This window comes from Coregonus clupeaformis, chromosome 24 (assembly GCF_020615455.1).
Source record: "Coregonus clupeaformis isolate EN_2021a chromosome 24, ASM2061545v1, whole genome shotgun sequence".
Taxonomy (NCBI): Eukaryota; Metazoa; Chordata; class Actinopteri; order Salmoniformes; family Salmonidae; genus Coregonus; species Coregonus clupeaformis.
The window spans coordinates 34,714,759-34,736,009 of record NC_059215.1 but is presented as its reverse complement, the minus strand read 5'-3'; the positions used below and the strand labels follow the sequence as shown (position 1 = coordinate 34,736,009).

At 43.2% G+C, this 21,251-nt stretch overlaps 1 protein-coding gene across 7 annotated transcripts in view; it reads left to right on the top strand.

Moving 5' to 3' along the window:
- The window catches only part of LOC121538248 (potassium voltage-gated channel subfamily KQT member 2), a 54,723-nt gene that overhangs the window by 15,848 nt on the left and 17,624 nt on the right, over positions 1-21,251 (top strand). For 3 of the 7 annotated variants that reach the window (XM_041846098.2, XM_041846096.2, XM_041846095.2), the window contains exons 2-12: positions 87-177; positions 10,138-10,264; positions 10,874-11,049; positions 11,391-11,516; positions 11,791-11,901; positions 12,294-12,389; positions 12,584-12,678; positions 15,253-15,315; positions 15,663-15,692; positions 18,213-18,269; positions 19,432-19,622. In XM_041846098.2, coding sequence (XP_041702032.2) covers positions 87-177; positions 10,138-10,264; positions 10,874-11,049; positions 11,391-11,516; positions 11,791-11,901; positions 12,294-12,389; positions 12,584-12,678; positions 15,253-15,315; positions 15,663-15,692; positions 18,213-18,269; positions 19,432-19,622 — 1,163 coding nt within the window. Of the gene's footprint in view, positions 1-86; positions 178-10,137; positions 10,265-10,873; positions 11,050-11,390; positions 11,517-11,790; positions 11,902-12,293; positions 12,390-12,583; positions 12,679-15,252; positions 15,329-15,662; positions 15,863-18,212; positions 18,270-19,431; positions 19,623-21,251 lie in introns of those variants that run through there. The other 4 variants (XM_041846099.2, XM_041846097.2, XM_041846101.2 and 1 more) reach the window with 3 other exon arrangements.

Below are 21,251 nucleotides of genomic sequence, written 5' to 3'. Positions count from 1 at the left end.
TCTGTGTTTACCTCAAGGAAGGAAGGATGCATTTCTGAAGTATTTGAACAGGAGCCTATAGTTTAATGTCCTCTTATTTCTTTCAGCTTCCTGTTGGTGTTTTCCTGTCTCATCCTCTCTGTTTTCGCTACCATCAACGAGTTCAAGAACAGCTCCGAGACTGCCTTGTACATTCTGGTATGTATTGTAATATTCATATGTGTCACCATACTGAATTGTAATTGGATGCATCATACTGTGCAATGATTGGTTAAGACCACCCAGGTGGTGAGGTCATTCTAAGATGATCATGGCCAGAGACACATGGACATGCACGTTATAGCTAGTTAATAAAGAGGTACGTTTATAAATATCCTGTCGTCCTGCATTTTATTATTTTGTACAAAGCGTACAAAACAAGACATGGTGTCAGAGTAAAAGGACTAAAAGATGGATTTTGCTGGAGTTCCTTCACCTCGAATGGATTGGGGGTCTACAAATCTACCCGATGCATGGCGTAAGTTCAAACAGCATGTGGAGCTGATGTTCACGGGTCCTCTGAAGGAAAGAGGAAAAGAGGAAAAGTGCAGCTACCTGCTCCTCTGGATCGGTGAAAAAGGGAGAGACATTTACAACACATGGACACTTACCGAGGCTGAATCAAAGGTACTGAAAACATACTACGATCGTTTTGAAGCATATGTTTTGCCAAAGACCAATACAATTTTCGCTAGGTACAAATTCCATGAGAAAGTACAAGGCGCTAGTGAACAGTTTGTCACTGAGCTGCGTCTGCTTGTGAAAGACTGTGATTATGCAAACAAGGATGAGATGGTCAGGGACCGTATTGTATTTGGAATACAATCACCGCGAGTGAGAGAGAAACTTTTGAATGTTGGATCAGAGTGTCTTGTTTTGTACGCTTTGTACAAAATAATAAAATGCAGGACGACAGGATATTTATAAACGTAGCTCTTTATTAACTAGCTATAACGTGCATGTCCATGTGTCTCTGGCCATGATCATCTTAGAATGACCTCACCACCTGGGTGGTCTTAACCAATCATTGCACAGTATGATGCATCCAATTACAATTCAGTATGGTGACACATATGAATATTACATCCCCCTTCTTTTAAAAAAAAAAGAAAAAATATGTGGAACAATAAAGCGTTTCTTTTGAATATATGCTCTGTAGTTTGAACTCGAGGTAAGTAACCATTTAAACTGCACCAACTGCATCAACATAACAGACAAACAATGATTCAGCATATTGTTATTTTTAGAACAAATATTTCTCAGCAACTCAGCTTTTCACTGTAGCAATGACATCTCAACATATCAAACAAATACAATACCAAAGCATTTCAAGTTAACTTTCAATAACAAGTTTACAGTCTGGAAACTCTTTTAGGGCAGCGATCCGCCTACACCCTTTGACATTTCACAGGTCTAGGACAGCTCTAGGCTTGACCTCTCTTCCTGACCTTGTGTGATATGAAGCTGAGCATGCTTCTGTGTCAGTCAACAGTTCTTGTGGTGTTGCAGGTAAGTATGGTGTATGTTGTGTTGTGTCTGTGTTTAGTCCATCCCGTTCTCTTTCAGGGGAACAGTTCATCTCGTCAGTGTGTTGTTCTTTTGTGTTCAGTAGGTGACGACGATTGCGGCGGTACACCGCTCCTTCTGCGGTGCGAACGTGATATGAACGTTCAGTGTCAGCTGGTTGGATGACGACTGCTGGCTTCCAGTAGCCATGCTCCTGGATTCTAACTGACTCTCCGTCGTTCAGTGGTGGCAGTGGTCTGGCTGACCTGTCGTAGTATCGCTTTTGCTGTTGCTGTCTCTGTGCACGTTTTGCATGCACTTCCTTGTAGCTGACGACCTCAGGTTGCAGCTGCTGGTTGGTGCTGGGGAGGATTGAGCGAAGTCTGCGGCTCATCAACAGCTGGGCTGGTGATTTGAAGTTGTCAACTGGAGTGTTGCGGTATTCAAGGAGACTGAGGTAGGGGTCTCTCTTGTCTGCTTTTGCTTTGTCCATGAGTGATTTAGCGATCTGCACAGATTTTTCAGCAAGGCCATTACTTTGAGGGTAATGTGGGCTTGTGGTGACGTGTGTGAACTCCCATGCTTTTGTGAAGGATTCAAACTCATTTGATTTGTAACAGGGCCCATTGTCAGATATTAAAGTCTCTACAATGCCATGCCTGGCAAAGGCTGCTTTCAGCTTGTGTATCACAGCTGCAGATGTGGTGCTGTGAAGCTTGTCGAGTTCGAAGTATCTGCTGTAGTAGTCCACTGTTATAATGTAGTCCTCGTTGTTCCACGTGAACAGATCGGTTGCCACGACCTGCCAGGGTCGGTCTGGGATACGGTGAGGTAACATTGGCTCTTTGGTGTTCGAGGGCGTCGTTCAAGACAGGTGGGGCATTTACCAACCATGTCCTCTATTTGTTTGCACATTCCGGGCCAAAACAAAATGTCCCGTGCTCTCTGTTTGCACTTTTCCATGCCCATGTGTCCAGCATGGATCTTTGTCAAAATCTCTTCTCTGAGACTGGTAGGAATGATGATTTTCTCTCCTTTGAAAATGATTCCGTTGATCTGTGATAGTTCGTCACGATGGTTCCAGAACTCTGAGACGCTCTGAGGGCATTTTCTCCTCTCCTCAGGCCATCCTGACTGTATGACTTTCCTCAGCTGTGTGAGTTGTGTGTCTTTTTCTGTTTCTGCTCGGATCTCCTTCAGTTTTGTGTCACTAACTGGTAAGTTGCTGTACACAGTGTGCACCTGCATGTCCATGCCTTCACTGAGGCTGCTGTCCTTGTAGGTAAGAAACTTCCTGGAGAGTGTGTCTGCGACAGGGATGTCTTTGCCTGGACGGTGAGTGATTGTGAAGTCGTATTTTTGTAGTTGAAGGATCATTCTCTGTAGCCTTGGCGGGGCTGCGGCTAACGGTTTCCTCATGATTGACTCCGAGGGGCTTGTGGTCTGATTCCACAATGACTTGTCGTCCATAGACATACTGATGGAAACGCTTACATCCGAACAGAATGGCGTACAGCTCCTTTTCGATTTGAGCGTAGTTGATTTCACAGTCTGTGAGAGATTTGGAAGCGTAGCCGATGGGTTTTCCTTCTTGCAGTAGCACTGCCCCTAGTCCATACTTTGACGCGTCCACCTGGAGTCTGAGCTCTTTGTTGGGGTCGTAGTAGGCAAGGATTGGTCCTGGTTCTCTCGTGATCAAGTCTTTCACTTTCTGGAAAGCGATGTCGTGTTGGTTGTCCCAGAGGAACTCACTGGACTGCTTTAGCAGCTGACGCAGGGTGCATTAGCATTGGAGAGGCTGGGTGCGAACTTGGCTAAGTAGTTGACCATGCCAAGCACTGTTTCCAGCTCTGCGCGGTTCTTTGGTGGCTCCATTTCCTTTATGGCTGAGATCTTCTGCGGATCTGGCTTGATTCCATTCGCTGTGAGAAGATGCCCGAAGTAGCTGACCTCTGTAGCGCCGACTGTGCTCTTCTCGGGGTTGAGCCGGACTCCTCTCTCGCGGGACCTTTGCAGCATCGCGCTGAGGTTTCTGTCGTGTTCCTCTTTGGTTCGACCATAGACAAGGATGTCGTCCACAATTGCCACGACTCCGTCGAGGCCTTCGTACACCTCGTCGATCTTTCGCTGAAACTCGTCTTGGGCTGAGATAATCCCAAAAGGCAGGCGACGGAACCTGTAGCGTCCAAACGGTGTGTTGAACGTTGTGAGCTTAGATGACTCTTCTGTGAGCTTGATAGCCCAGTAGCCTGATCTGGCGTCCATGACACTGAAGTAGCGTGCGCCCGCTAGCTTGTGTGTGATGCCATCTAGCGTCGGTAAGGGGTAATGGGGCGTTTGATAGCCTTGTTCAAGTCTCTTGGGTCGAGACATACTCTGAGCTTGCCTGTCCGTGGTTTCTCCACCACCACTAACGCGTTGACCCAATCCGTCGGTTCTGTAACCTTGGTGACGATGTCAGATTGCTCCATGCTCTCCAACTCTTTCTTCAGACGGGCGCGGAGAGCAAGTGGAATCTTTCTCGGTGGGTAGATCACAGGGGTTGCGTCTGGGTTAAGGTGAATGGTACATTCTCCTGGGAATAGTCCTATTCCTGTAAAAACATCAGCAAACTCCTCCATGACATTCTCTATCTCTACTGGTGCTGTCACTGATAAAACTAGCTTGATAAGGTCCATGTCTAAACATGCTTTAAGACCTAGCACTGCAGGTGCTCGAGTGTCAACAACGTAAAAGTCCAACATCATGTCCCTTTCCTTGTATTTGCATTTGAGAGTGCATGTGCCTTTTACTGGGAGCTGTTCACCACCATAACCAGTCAGTCTGCGCGTGGTGGGCTGTAGCTCACACTCAGATGTCAAGCTTCTGTACTTACTCAGAGGAATAATGTTTACTTGTGCACCAGTGTCTAGTTTGAATTTTAGCTCTGTGCCTTGTCTTCCTATCTCAATGTCAGCAAAGGCTTGCTCTGTCTCTGATATCTGACTTTTCTGTGTCACTGAATCAATAAACAGTTCATCAGCATTTGACTCTTTGATTGACATTTCATCTTCACTCACTGTATGTACTGTTTTTCCACGGTAAACTCTGCACACTTTTGCAAAGTGATTCCATTTTCCACATTTAGTACACTGTTTGCCTTTAGCTGGGCAATTCCCCTGTTCGCCATGCACTTTGTATCCACAATATCCACATGTTTTGGGGCGTTTGGAGTCTGTGTCGCTCTGTTTTGGAGTTCTGTCTGTCTCCGTTCTGAAACATGCTCTCTGGGCACTGGAGGTGTGCTTTGATGTCTGCCTGACTGCGTGCACTGCTTGTTCACGTGATGCGCTCATGCTGCCGCCTGAAATGGTTTTCATCTGAACCTGTGCTAGCTCGTGAGATCTGGCTATGTCGATAGCTTTGTCCAGCGTTAACTCTGATCCAACATTCAAAAGTTTCTCTCTCACTCGCGGTGATTGTATTCCAAATACAATACGGTCCCTGACCATCTCATCCTTGTTTGCATAATCACAGTCTTTCACAAGCAGACGCAGCTCAGTGACAAACTGTTCAAACGATTCACTAGCGCCTTGTACTTTCTCATGGAATTTGTACCTAGCGAAAATTGTATTGGTCTTTGGCAAAACATATGCTTCAAAACGATCGTAGTATGTTTTCAGTACCTTTGATTCAGCCTCGGTAAGTGTCCATGTGTTGTAAATGTCTCTCCCTTTTTCACCGATCCAGAGGAGCAGGTAGCTGCACTTTTCCTCTTCTCCTCTTTCCTTCAGAGGACCCGTGAACATCAGCTCCACATGCTGTTTGAACTTACGCCATGCATCGGGTAGATTTGTAGACCCCCAATCCATTCGAGGTGAAGGAACTCCAGCAAAATCCATCTTTTAGTCCTTTTACTCTGACACCATGTCTTGTTTTGTACGCTTTGTACAAAATAATAAAATGCAGGACGACAGGATATTTATAAACGTAGCTCTTTATTAACTAGCTATAACGTGCATGTCCATGTGTCTCTGGCCATGATCATCTTAGAATGACCTCACCACCTGGGTGGTCTTAACCAATCATTGCACAGTATGATGCATCCAATTACAATTCAGTATGGTGACACATATGAATATTACACAGAGTTAACGCTGGACAAAGCTATCGACATAGCCAGATCTCACGAGCTAGCACAGGTTCAGATGAAAACCATTTCAGGCGGCAGCATGAGCGCATCACGTGAACAAGCAGTGCACGCAGTCAGGCAGACATCAAAGCACACCTCCAGTGCCCAGAGAGCATGTTTCAGAACGGAGACAGACAGAACTCCAAAACAGAGCGACACAGACTCCAAACGCCCCAAAACATGTGGATATTGTGGATACAAAGTGCATGGCGAACAGGGGAATTGCCCAGCTAAAGGCAAACAGTGTACTAAATGTGGAAAATGGAATCACTTTGCAAAAGTGTGCAGAGTTTACCGTGGAAAAACAGTACATACAGTGAGTGAAGATGAAATGTCAATCAAAGAGTCAAATGCTGATGAACTGTTTATTGATTCAGTGACACAGAAAAGTCAGATATCAGAGACAGAGCAAGCCTTTGCTGACATTGAGATAGGAAGACAAGGCACAGAGCTAAAATTCAAACTAGACACTGGTGCACAAGTAAACATTATTCCTCTGAGTAAGTACAGAAGCTTGACATCTGAGTGTGAGCTACAGCCCACCACGCGCAGACTGACTGGTTATGGTGGTGAACAGCTCCCAGTAAAAGGCACATGCACTCTCAAATGCAAATACAAGGAAAGGGACATGATGTTGGACTTTTACGTTGTTGACACTCGAGCACCTGCAGTGCTAGGTCTTAAAGCATGTTTAGACATGGACCTTATCAAGCTAGTTTTATCAGTGACAGCACCAGTAGAGATAGAGAATGTCATGGAGGAGTTTGCTGATGTTTTTACAGGAATAGGACTATTCCCAGGAGAATGTACCATTCACCTTAACCCAGACGCAACCCCTGTGATCTACCCACCGAGAAAGATTCCACTTGCTCTCCGCGCCCGTCTGAAGAAAGAGTTGGAGAGCATGGAGCAATCTGACATCGTCACCAAGGTTACAGAACCGACGGATTGGGTCAACGCGTTAGTGGTGGTGGAGAAACCACGGACAGGCAAGCTCAGAGTATGTCTCGACCCAAGAGACTTGAACAAGGCTATCAAACGCCCCATTACCCCTTACCGACGCTAGATGGCATCACACACAAGCTAGCGGGCGCACGCTACTTCAGTGTCATGGACGCCAGATCAGGCTACTGGGCTATCAAGCTCACAGAAGAGTCATCTAAGCTCACAACGTTCAACACACCGTTTGGACGCTACAGGTTCCGTCGCCTGCCTTTTTGGGATTATCTCAGCCCAAGACGAGTTTCAGCGAAAGATCGACGAGGTGTACGAAGGCCTCGACGGAGTCGTGGCAATTGTGGACGACATCCTTGTCTATGGTCGAACCAAAGAGGAACACGACAGAAACCTCAGCGCGATGCTGCAAAGGTCCCGCGAGAGAGGAGTCCGGCTCAACCCCGAGAAGAGCACAGTCGGCGCTACAGAGGTCAGCTACTTCGGGCATCTTCTCACAGCGAATGGAATCAAGCCAGATCCGCAGAAGATCTCAGCCATAAAGGAAATGGAGCCACCAAAGAACCGCGCAGAGCTGGAAACAGTGCTTGGCATGGTCAACTACTTAGCCAAGTTCGCACCCAGCCTCTCCAATGCTAATGCACCCTGCGTCAGCTGCTAAAGCAGTCCAGTGAGTTCCTCTGGGACAACCAACACGACATCGCTTTCCAGAAAGTGAAAGACTTGATCACGAGAGAACCAGGACCAATCCTTGCCTACTACGACCCCAACAAAGAGCTCAGACTCCAGGTGGACGCGTCAAAGTATGGACTAGGGGCAGTGCTACTGCAAGAAGGAAAACCCATCGGCTACGCTTCCAAATCTCTCACAGACTGTGAAATCAACTACGCTCAAATCGAAAAGGAGCTGTACGCCATTCTGTTCGGATGTAAGCGTTTCCATCAGTATGTCTATGGACGACAAGTCATTGTGGAATCAGACCACAAGCCCCTCGAGTCAATCATGAGGAAACCGTTAGCCGCAGCCCCGCCAAGGCTACAGAGAATGATCCTTCAACTACAAAAATACGACTTCACAATCACTCACCGTCCAGGCAAAGACATCCCTGTCGCAGACACACTCTCCAGGAAGTTTCTTACCTACAAGGACAGCAGCCTCAGTGAAGGCATGGACATGCAGGTGCACACTGTGTACAGCAACTTACCAGTTAGTGACACAAAACTGAAGGAGATCCGAGCAGAAACAGAAAAAGACACACAACTCACACAGCTGAGGAAAGTCATACAGTCAGGATGGCCTGAGGAGAGGAGAAAATGCCCTCAGAGCGTCTCAGAGTTCTGGAACCATCGTGACGAACTATCACAGATCAACTGAATCATTTTCAAAGGAGAGAAAATCATCATTCCTACCAGTCTCAGAGAAGAGATTTTGACAAAGATCCATGCTGGACACATGGGCATGGAAAAGTGCAAACAGAGAGCACGGGACATTTTGTTTTGGCCCGGAATGTGCAAACAAATAGAGGACATGGTTGGTAAATGCCCCACGTGTCTTGAACGACGCCCCTCGAACACCAAAGAGCCAATGTTACCTCACCGTATCCCAGACCGACCCCTGGCAGGTCGTGGCAACCGATCTGTTCACGTGGAACAACGAGGACTACATTATAACAGTGGACTACTACAGCAGATACTTTGAACTCGACAAGCTTCACAGCACCACATCTGCAGCTGTGATACACAAGCTGAAAGCAGCCTTTGCCAGGCATGGCATTGTAGAGACTTTAATATCTGACAATGGGCCCTGTTACAAATCAAATGAGTTTGAATCCTTCACAAAAGCATGGGAGTTCACACACGTCACCACAAGCCCACATTACCCTCAAAGTAATGGCCTTGCTGAAAAATCTGTGCAGATCGCTAAATCACTCATGGACAAAGCAAAAGCAGACAAGAGAGACCCCTACCTCAGTCTCCTTGAATACCGCAACACTCCAGTTGACAACTTCAAATCACCAGCCCAGCTGTTGATGAGCCGCAGACTTCGGCTCAATCCTCCCCAGCACCAACCAGCAGCTGCAACCTGAGGTCGTCAGCTACAAGGAAGTGCATGCAAACGTGCACAGAGACAGCAACAGCAAAAGCGATACTACGACAGGTCAGCCAGACCACTGCCACCACTGAACGACGGAGAGTCAGTTAGAATCCAGGAGCATGGCTACTGGAAGCCAGCAGTCGTCATCCAACCAGCTGACACTGAACGTTCATATCACGTTCGCACCGCAGAAGGAGCGGTGTACCGCCGCAATCGTCGTCACCTACTGAACACAAAAGAACAACACACTGACGAGATGAACTGTTCCCCTGAAAGAGAACGGGATGGACTAAACACAGACACAACACAACATACACCATACTTACCTGCAACACCACAAGAACTGTTGACTGACACAGAAGCATGCTCAGCTTCATATCACACAAGGTCAGGAAGAGAGGTCAAGCCTAGAGCTGTCCTAGACCTGTGAAATGTCAAAGGGTGTAGGCGGATCGCTGCCCTAAAAGAGTTTCCAGACTGTAAACTTGTTATTGAAAGTTAACTTGAAATGCTTTGGTATTGTATTTGTTTGATATGTTGAGATGTCATTGCTACAGTGAAAAGCTGAGTTGCTGAGAAATATTTGTTCTAAAAATAACAATATGCTGAATCATTGTTTGTCTGTTATGTTGATGCAGTTGGTGCAGTTTAAATGGTTACTTACCTCGAGTTCAAACTACAGAGCATATATTCAAAAGAAACGCTTTATTGTTCCACATATTTTTTCTTTTTTTTAAAAGAAGGGGGGATGTAATATTCATATGTGTCACCATACTGAATTGTAATTGGATGCATCATACTGTGCAATGATTGGTTAAGACCACCCAGGTGGTGAGGTCATTCTAAGATGATCATGGCCAGAGACACATGGACATGCACGTTATAGCTAGTTAATAAAGAGGTACGTTTATAAATATCCTGTCGTCCTGCATTTTATTATTTTGTACAAAGCGTACAAAACAAGACATGTATGTGATGGTTTGCTCTGAAAAGTGCGGTGCTCTTTCCTTGTCTTGCGCGCTCTTTTTATGCTCAAGACGGCAAAGTATGCCGCAATCAAATATGTGAAATATAGATCCTAAAAATAATCCTATTCTCTCAGATTCATATCTTACACATTATAGCCACTCATAGCTTTTAAGTCACTTATCTTTTTTTCTGAATCTTAAGTAGTTCACGACTAAAACTCTAGCCATCTGGTTGTGTTGTGCATGGTGCTGCACTATGATAAGACTTGGGTGTAGTGGAAGTATAATATGTCTGTGATTTGATGTGTCACAGGAAATAGTGAAGGTTGTGGTCATACGCACATCCTAAAAAACATAGGTGCTGGGCAAGGAAGTACTTGAAAAGAACAAAGGTCCGCACACTGAATTTGCTTCCAATTACCACAGGAAGTAGTGACCATCGTGGTGTTTGGAGTTGAGTACATCGTGAGGATATGGGCTGCGGGCTGCTGCTGTCGCTACAGAGGATGGAGGGGAAGGCTGAAATTCGCCCGCAAGCCTTTCTGTGTTATCGGTGAGAATATAAATACTTTCTTCTCCTTCTGCCTCTCACCTGTCAGGATCTGCTTCTGTTCTGGCTTACAACTCTCCTGTTCTTCTCTCTTTCTCCTTGCTCCACACTCTTTCATTTTATCTCTCTCAACCTCTTCCTCAGTCTTTCATGTTCTCATTTCCATAAAAGTAAGCACTATTTACATTATTTTAAAACCAAAAATTGCTTTTATATTTGTAAGGGCAGTCAGTTTCTCTTTAAGTCTCCCATACCTTACGTAAGGAAAGGAGAAGCTAACATTAACATTACCTGGTCTTTTAACTACACCAGTCACTTATCATCGATATAATCATAAATTCTCTGAAGTCATTTTGTTCAATCTACCATTTTATTAAACAGCAACACCTGAATAGTGCCTCATGGGATTGTCATGTGATGTTGGCTTCTCAGTGTTGGAGGATGTCAGTAACCATTGAACACTATCAACGCAATCTCAACAGTGTTTGGTGATGCCTGTGGCCACTGACATTATGTGAATCCCCTTCTTTCCCCAGACATTGTGGTCTTGAGTGTGTGTGTGTGAGCGCATGGAACACCATTGACATGATGTGAATATCCTTCCTCCTCTAGACATCATGGTCTTGATAGCGTCTGTGTCGGTGCTGGCTGCTGGCTCCCAAGGGAACGTCTTCGCCACCTCTGCCATCCGCAGTCTTCGTTTCCTGCAGATCCTCCGCATGCTACGGATGGACCGGCGCGGGGGCACCTGGAAACTTCTAGGATCAGTGGTCTATGCCCACAGCAAGGTGACCGCTAGAAAGGCTATTGGTTTAGCTGGGGTTTAGTTAGCCTCAGGAGCCCAGGCTTCTCACCTTCTGTGAGATGAGATTTGGAAGGATGGCTCCGCAAAAACAAATCGAAAGCCTACGTAAAAGACATCGGGTAGAAGTAAATTAATCCACAAATTTGAATAAACTGCGTTTTCATGAATTTGATTACATAGTCCAGTCATAAACAGAAAAAGTGGATTTGGTGGGTACAGATATTATTGTGCATTATGTAGCCTTTATAAAGGCTTTATGAATGTATACATACCATGAAGTGTTACCAAATTCTATATCTGATGCTCTGTTCCTCTTTTCTCCAGGAACTTATCACTGCTTGGTACATAGGCTTTCTCTGTCTCATCCTGGCTAGTTTCCTTGTGTACTCGGTCGAGAAAGATGAAAACGACATGTTTGAGACCTATGCTGATGCCCTGTGGTGGGGGCTGGTAAGTTCAATAATATTTCCAAATTAGAAAGTGCACAAGGTATTCAATGTTATCTTCTATTAGGGCAGACTTACAGTTAGTGTTCCGATAATGTCTTTCCCTAATTTATATGCAGTACCCAGCTAAATACATATATATAACTGAGCTATAATATCACTTGAAAAAGTATAATGTATTGGAGTGGAATGGGGTCTTGACTTACCAGCTTTGGTGGACTATTATATAAGGTATGCATTACTGTAGGTGCTGTTGAAAATGCCTCTTCTTTCTCTAGATCACCCTGACTACCATAGGCTATGGGGATAAGTTCCCAAAGACCTGGAATGGACGTCTGCTGGCTTCAATGTTCAGTATGATAGGAGTGGCTTTCTTTGCGCTCCCAGCTGTAAGTTTGAGAGACATTTTAGGTGATAATTCAAACCCTTATGGTGCAGAAGGCAACTTAATGTAACTTTATTATGTGTCTGAATTTGAAAGAAACGTAAAACCTTTATTCACAGTTCCAGCCTTATAGCCAAGTGCATGAACTCCAATGGTTATATTCCAGAACATTTTGCAATGTTCTGTGTCAATAGTACACTTTAGAGTTGTTGTGCTCTTCAGTGGTGCACTTCAGCTTAGGCAAAACATGGCCTGGTACACACTTGAACTTAAAACATTCGGATAACCATTATTATTATTTTTTAATCTGGTAGTCCTACATTCTAGTTTCAGATGTTCATATTCAAGAGGGTAGAGATATTTTCACAATGTGTTCTCTTTTTCTCGTACACACAGGGTATCCTGGGGTCTGGTTTTGCCCTGAAGGTCCAGGAGCAGCACAGACAGAAGCATTTTGAGAAGCGACGCCAACCTGCTGCTGGTCTAATACAGGTAGCCACACGCACCACCATTGGCCTGGACACACCCACTGACACATTGTGTGACCTTTGACCTATTCTTTTTTTACCTGGTTCTTTCTGACTGATTTTATTGAATTATATATCACTTGTTGGGTCATTGAACATCCTCTGCATCATGACGTTGTCTGCATCACTAGCAAATAACACCATCTGTCTCACAAACAGAATGCTTGGCGATTTTATGCTACGAATCTCGCTCGGACTGATCTGCTGTCGACGTGGGATTTTTATGAGGAGAATGTTTCTCTCCCGATGTACAGGTACAGACCATATCTGTTCTCTATACTTTATATAACTTTATTCTGGAAATTAAATTCCATTAAATTCACATGTTCTATTTATCCCTTTAAAACTGGCTAGAGTTTTTGTTATTACCCTTGAAATAACACCAACCAGTCTGGCTTTCCAATTTGAAGTTTAACTCTAATACCTTTCATTTTGAGATACTGCTGGGCTTTGTCTTGATATTCAAAGCACAACTAGTACAGTGCCTTCAGATAGTATTCACACCCCTTGACCTTTTCCACATTTTGATGTGTTACAGCCTGAATTTTAAATTGATTAAATTGAGATTTTGGGTCACTGGCCTACACACAATACCCCTTAATGTCGAAGTAGAATTCTGTTTTTAGACATTTTTATAAATGAATTAAAAATGAAAAGCTGAAATGTATTGAGTCAGTAAGTATTCAACCCCTTTGTTATGGCAAGCCTAAATAAGTTCAGGAGTAAAAATAAATCAATCAAATGTATTTATAAAGCACTTTTTACATCAGCAGATGTCACAAAGTGCTATACAGGAACCCAGCCTAAAACCCCAAACAGCAAGCAATGCAGATGTAGAAGCACGATGGTTAGGAAAAACTCCCTAGAAAGGCAGAAACCTAGGAAGAAACCAAGAGAGGAACAAGGCTCTGAGGGGTGGCCAGTCCCCTTCTGGCTGTGCCAGGTGGAGATTATAACAGTACATGGCCATTAAGGCCAGATTTATCTCCAATATGTTGAAACGTTCATAGATGACCAGCAGGGTCAAATAATAATCACAGTGGTTGTAGAGGTTGCAACAGGTCAGTACATCAGGAGTAAATGTCACTTGGCTTTTCATAGCCCGGCATTTAGAGGTTGAAATAGCAGGTGGGGTAGAGAGAGAGAGTTGAAAACAGCAGGTCTAGGACAAGGTAGCACGTCCAGTGAACAGGATGTGCTACCTTGTCCCAGACATGTGCTTAACAAGTCACGTAATAAGTTGCATGGACTCATTCTGTGTGCAATAATACTGTTTATAGAAAAGTTTGTGGTCATGCGCACATCCTTACAATCATAGGTGCTGGGCTAATAAAGAATACTAGTAAAGAACAAGAAGGCCCGCACACGGTTAAAGCTCCCAATTCACCTCTTTATTGACAACGTTCCGATCTGAAACAGATCTTCGTCAGGTCAAGCAAACAAACTGAGTGCTCTCTTCCCAAAATATACACATTTCACCACACGTGACCATTATGCACATGACGCATGGTGGGTGTGGAAACGATTAAATTCACTTTTGTGCACAATCAATCATACATTGAGGGGGAAAAAGTATTTGATCCCCTGCTGATTTTGTACGTTTGCCCACTGACAAAGAAATTATCATTCTATAATTTTAATGGTCGGTTTATTTGAACTGTGAGAGACAGAATAACAACAAAAAAATCCAGAAAAACCCATGTCAAAAATTTGCAACAAGTCACTAAAGTATTTCTGCAAAATAATTGGCAAAGCAATTAACTTTTTGTCCTGAATACAAAGTGTTATGTTTGGGGAAAATCCAATACAACACATTACTGAGTACCACTCTCCATATTTTCAAGCATAGTGGTGGCTGCATCATGTTATGGGAACGCTTGTAATCATTAAGGACTGGAGAGTTTTTCAGGATAAAAAAGAAACGGAATGGAGCTAAGCACAGGCAAAATCCTAGAGGAAAACCTGGTTCAGTCTGCTTTCCACCAGACACTGGGAGATGAATTCACCTTTCAGCAGGACAATTACCTAAAACACAAGGCCAAATCTACACAGGAGTTGCTTACCAAGAAGACAATGAATGTTCCTGAGTGGCCGTGTTACAGTTTTGACTTAAATCTGCATGAAAATCTATTGCAAGACCTAAAAATGGTTGTCTAGCAATGATCAACAACCAATTTGACAGAGCTTGAACATTTTTGAAAATAATAATGGGCAAATGTTGCACAATGCAGGTGTGGAAAGCTCTTAGAGACTTATCCAGAAAGACTCACAACTGTAATTGCTGTCAAAGGTGCTTCTACAAAGTATTGACTCGGGTGTGAATACTTATATAAATTAGGTATTTCATTTTCAGAAAATGGCAAAAATTTAACTTTGTCATTATGGGGTATTGTGTGTAGATGGGTCAGACATTTTTTTATTTAATCAATTTTGAATTTAGGCTGTAACACAACAAGATGTGGAATAAGTCAAGGGTATATGAATACTTTCTGAAGGCACTGTAGCTACTTTGAAAATGAATCACTCTGTTTACCTTCTAAGTCTGTCGGAATGATTTAGAAAATAAGCTGCAGACTGCAATATTAGGCTTTCTCAAAGCAGCGTTCTGCGTTTTATCTCATTTTAGAGCTACATACAGTATTCTGTGTAGCAGCGTCTAAGGAAGCGTTCTATTTTGAAACAGTATAATGTTAGGCTTCAATGCTCCAGACTAGAGGGCCACTGAACTTGTTTTTAGAAAGTCCTTTAGAAAGACATGCATTAGCCTTCTAGTGGGATGTATGGTGTATAAAAGATGATGAAAACTGTCTCCACGCTTCTCTCGCCAGACTCATACCCCCCCTCAATCAACTGGACCTCCTGAGGAATCTGAAGGCCAAATCCTTCAGCAGGTCTGAATATACAGTAGGATGAATCTCACCTGAATTCATAGTCTCTTGGTGTCTCAGGGCTGCAGTAACTTAGTGCTAATCACCCGATTAAACCCTGTGCCTTGACAACTCTGTTTCCCTTTTTTGCCCTTTGCCACTTGACAGGTGCTTGCTCACCCAAATGCTAAATCCTGATTATCTTAATGACATATAGCTACCACTGTTGACCTTTTTAGATATTCAGCCTTGTCCTAACCTCTCTGACTTTAGTAACCTAAATAATGCTGCCCATCGGGATTTGTCACGGAAATGCATGTGTGTGTGTGTGTCTCTCTGTGTGTGTCTTTTTCATTTGTCTGGAAACAAAGGAAGGACTCTCAGACAGAAGCCTCCCCCAGGTCTGTTATTCAACCAGCCTTTGTTGTTTTACCAAACACTTCTTCTACCCCCTTTTGGCTTTACTTCAATTCTGCTCAATGCTGCAGAGGCACTCTTCTTGAGGGAGTGTGTGTGTGTGTGTGTGTGTGTGTGTGTGTGTGTGTCCCGGAGTAGAAGGGACCAAGGTTTTGATGAGTCTTGTTTTTTTACAATGTGTGTTAGATATGGATGTACCTCTATGATAAGATCCTCCTTCAAGAACAGTGGCCTTACATTTGCCCACAGTGCCCTAGCTCAAGGGTTCCCAAACTTTTTTATTCAGGCCCCCCATCTATTTCTATGGGCACAAGCACTGTTCATGAAACAAACTGTTCACACACCTCTTGTTGGCAGAGAGAAAAATGTGCAGGTTTAAAGCTTATTTCCTGCAATTCTACACATTTTGCCATGGGGTGCAGAGAAAATGTTGCCTTTTTAAAGCTCATTTTCTTGCAATGTCTAATGTGTATTCATGTGATATTTGATTGACTCAACCATTACAACAAAATCTATGGGCTAAAAAAACTAGCTAAAAAAGTTAGCTGACATGGGCTAGTTGATCTGGACATTTCTGACAAGTTATAAATACAGTAGCTCTCTAAGGTATCCAATGACTGACCTGAGAAGAGGAAAACTGATGATGCACTACCCAATTTCGAAATTGCACCTTGTGCATTCTACTATTACTACCTTCAAGAGTAATTTGAAAGCCGGACTGAGTTCCTTAAATAAATATTTAAAAAAAAAATATATATATATATATATATATATGACCCCTGCGCCACCCACAGTTTGGGAACCACTCCCCTAGCTAAGCTCACTTTGCCCTCACTGCCAACATGAAGCTGTTATCCACAAATCTAGGTCCAGTTCCCAAGATCACCTTTTGAAATGTGTTAATTACCCCACTGGCATAGGGAACACTCTAGAGCAGTGATATATATGAATTTCATAATGGGTCACTGTAAGGCCATGTCTTTGCGATTTGTGCAACGATTACATTTAACAGCCAATACTGTAGACTGTACATATTTCTGCCTACTTTGCACTTGCTTTTAGCCTAAATGCCGTAGCTAATTTTAGAATCAGATGTTATGAAACATTTGCATAATGCATAGCAGACTTATGGTTATAAGTGAGCCATTTGTCACAGAAATCCTAACTTCTTGATGGTTTGAACCAGGGGTTGGAACCAAAACTATTTTAAAATTCTGAACAGAACCACCATTTTCTTTGTTACGTTCCAACTAGCAAAATAAAGTTCTGAACCGGTTCAAACCCCCAAAAAGTACCAGTTTATATTGTTCCTTTCTGTTCCTTTTTTAAACCTGTGATCAACAGTTTTTTACATTTAGCTCCTTAAATTACTTCACCAATCAGTGCGGATAGAGCAGGCAAGCTAGTTGTTTACAGCGTGATGGACAGACAAGTGTATCCTGTGGTGCAAGATGCGGCTGATATTTTGCGGGTCGGGAGAGAGCGAGAAAGGGTTGAGGAGGAGGCTTGAAGGGCTGGGCATCTTGTGATGACATGCATTATCTGAATTAGGTCCACAGAATTATACCTAGGAGGAGTGGCTTCTATGGAGGAACTTTGAATGCGCTAGCTAGCTAACAAGCTTGCGTGTGCAAAGCGGCACCAGAATTAGAAACACGTCTTACCTTTTTGTAGTTAATAAATCCAACGTAAAATGTGATAACTAGGCCTATAGTATCCTTAACTAGCATTTTGAAAAGTTAATTCATTATTTTCTAGCTAATTAAAAATCTCTCTCCTATCTTCTGAATCATGATTGTAACGTCAGTACAGTAGCCTATGCTTCGGAGGGGGAGGGGCAGGTAGCCTAAACGCGCGCACACACACTGGCAACGATGTTCAGTATGTTTCTGAGTGACAGAGTGAGGGCATTGCATAGCCGCTTTGATGCGTTTTTTTGTGGGACCCCCAAAAAATGCTTGGAATAACAGTTCTTTTCCAGAACGGTATGGATCACTTTCGTTCCAGATTCTGTTTCTGTTCTTGAAAAATGTATTTATTTTCCTGTTGGGAAGAAGTAGTGGGTGTAAAATCAACGTGAGCCAATGTGCAACCTAAACATGTGTAAACATAATTGGAAAGGAAAAGGCGCAACGCTCGCTCATCATTAAACATTCTTAGTTTTATTAAGTATGTTTATTTTCCTGTTTTAAGTTCTGTTCCCTGAACCGGTTCCATCCCCTGGTCACATCGTCACATCATTCAAATTATATTATAATTTTATTCATTATTGTCTGATTAATGAAAGTACTTCGAATATGTTTTTATGACATCTTCTACCATTCCTCATTCTTGCATCATATCATCCTTTTACTGACCATTACAAGGACATTGTAGGACATGTCCTTGTAAGACATTACAAGGCAAGCCACTTCATTTTTCAGATGCACTTAATTCCTCCATCACTTATCTTTTTTGTCTTCTCTACTGCCCACCATTCCACTATCTCTCTCTCCAATGTCCAGTTTTGCCCATTCACACAAAGATGACATGCTTTGTGGGTGCTGCCCGAGAACCTATAGGTACTGTTGCACAGATACTAACATCTGCACTGCAAGTATTTAAGTCTCTATATATCTGTCCTTACTTTCCTATCTGTTCTTATATTTCCCACTTTTGACACATATTCAGCTGAGTAGATGAAGCACATGACTAGCTGACTCTTTTTAATCCCCCTCAGCTATTGAGAATCAGTCAAATGTAACATTTACTTATCCACATAGCATACACAGACATTTACTTTTGCTTTGAAGTAAAAAATCGGAATATTTTCTGCACATTTACCTGAACAGCTTCCTAGAAAACACAGATGTACGTCTTAGTTTTTTGTGACACAGCATTGATTTATTGTTTCTCTTATGCAGTTTTTTCGCTTGTTGGCTTTTTGCTCAGTCAGCCCTTTGACAACTTTTGTTGAAAAGCAAGAAAACAACATGCTTTTTACTTTGGTATCTAACAAGCATTTCCTTTGAAATGATTCCCACGTACAGTACAGTGGAAGACATGATGGTTAACCCTGTCTGCATGACCTGATTTACTATTTGCATAGAGAGATGACAACCCTTCTTTTTCTTTTTGAGGCCTATTACTGTGCTTCCCATGCATGCTTGCTTGTTGCTTCTGCTGCTTGCCTGACCGAATGCTCGACTATGTGCACATGGAAAAGGTTCCTTCCGCTGTAGGACATTGCCTCGTTTTAAGTTACCGTAGAGGTAAGACCTTTAATCGCACAGACATATCTCAACATCACATTACTACTTTATGTATAAGCAGGTATAGATATACAGTAAGTTGCTCCACGTTAACGTTCTATATTTATGAGTGAGAATAGCCAAGATGGTCAAGCCTACATCATTACTAAAGTTGACTAAAATGTATTCTTGATTAATAACTGCTTGTTGACACATTGACACTGCCAAGCTATTTTAGTCCGTTTCTCTACCCATATGATACTTGACCTAGACCTAGTGAACACAGCCTAGACAAGGTGTCCAAAGTAACTCTTCGTCCACACAGCCCTATATTGCTCTTATACTGCACAGTATGCACATGAGTCATATCACCATGGGAACTCAAACCCACAGAATTATCCTTACATCTCAGAAAAAGATGCATCATCCATCCATATCGATCTCCCTCTTGTTTGCTCACTCCGTTCTGTATATCCTTCCCCGCTCCCTGTAGCCGGAAGCCTAGCCTAAAAGACAAGGTGTATCCTAGTCCTTCCAAGATGGCTGGGGCCACAGGGAGGTCCCAGTCCCCTGGGCCTGAAGACGGGGCAGAGGGAGGGCCGAGCTGGAGCTTCACTGACCGGGCCCAAGGGGCCATGCATGCTTTCCGTGCCAGGGGCAGCACCTCGCGCCAAAACTCAGAGGGTGAGGGGATTCTAAATCTGCACCACTGGTTATATGACTACTGTTCTGTTTGATTAGCTTATCTTCTTAAGATAATAATAATAACAATATTGTAATCTTTTTATATAGACATTACACAGTTGCAAAGTAGGCTATGCAGTGCAGTACACTGTCAGATATGCAAAAGACAAATAAAACATCACAAGTGCACATGCTCACAATGGTATAACACATTTATTGGATGATTGTCCAAGAAGTTAGGCCTAATTAGCTAGGCAGATACTGTATTTTCAAATATAATGCTAGTCAAGAAGATGGCTAGTCAAATAGCTTATCTTCTTGACTAGTATTACATTCGAAGATATGGTATCTGCCTAGCTAATTAGGCTTAACTCCTAGATCAATCGTCCAATGACTATGTTAAACCATTGTGAGCATGTGAACCTGTGAATTCTATTTGTTAACATTCTGTTTGACAAATGCTAGCATTCTGTTTGACAAGCTACTACCTGCCTACCATTCTGTTTGACTAGCCATGTAACTAAATACATTCTGTAAAACTAGTTGTCTACACCAGGGTTCCCCAAACTCGGTCCTGGGGCCCTCCCCTGGGTGCACGTTTTGGTTTTTGCCCTAGCACTACACAGCTGATTCAAATAACCAACTCGTCATCAAGCTCTGATTATTTGAATCAGCTGAGTAGAGCTAGGGCAAAAACCGAAATGTGGACCGAGTTTGGGAATCCCTGGTCTACATAACTAGAACTCTGTTTGACTAGCCATCTAACTGAATACCATTCTGTAAAACTAGTTGTCTACATGACTAGCATTCTGTTTAACTAGACATCTAATTGAACACCAATTTGTTTATCTTTGTCTACCTGACTAGTATTCTGTTTGACCAGCTGTCTACCTGACAAGCATTCTAGCTACTTGACTAGCATTTTGACTTTGACTATCTGCCTGAGAGGCATACTGTTTTCTATCTACAGTATCGGACTAACAATCTGTTTGACTAGCTACTGTATACCTGGCTAGCATTCTGTTGAACTGCTATTGTATATACCTGTATAGCTTTCGGATTCACTAGCTACCTCCCAAACTAGAAATATGTTTGATTAGCATTCTGTTTGACTATAGTTATCTACTGGACTTACCTTTTTGTTTGTTGTCATTAGCCCTATGTCCTCAACTTGGAGTTCAGAGGATGTGCAATGATGTTTTACTCTGTGGCCCCATGCCAGCTGTCACTTAGCGTGCCAACTGTAGGCTTTGAGGGATGTGCCAATGGCAATTTCAGCCAGTAGTTTTGAAAGTAGTGAACCAAAACAGTTCCCCGAAAACTGCACAATTGTGTACTACGTCATCCGCGAGCTGCCCAGTGACGCGAGCCTACCAGATGAGCTAAATGCCCTTTATGCTTGCTTCGAGGCAAACAACACTGAAGCATGCATGAGAGCGCCAGCAGTTCTGGACGACTATGTGATCACGCTCTCCGAAGCCGATGTGAGCTAGACCTTTAAACAGGTCAACGTTCACAAGGCTGCGGGGCCAGACGGATTACCAGGACGTGTACTCAGAGCATGCGGGGACTAACTGGCAAGTGTCTTCACTTACATTTTCAACCTCTCCCTGACCGAGTCTGTGATAC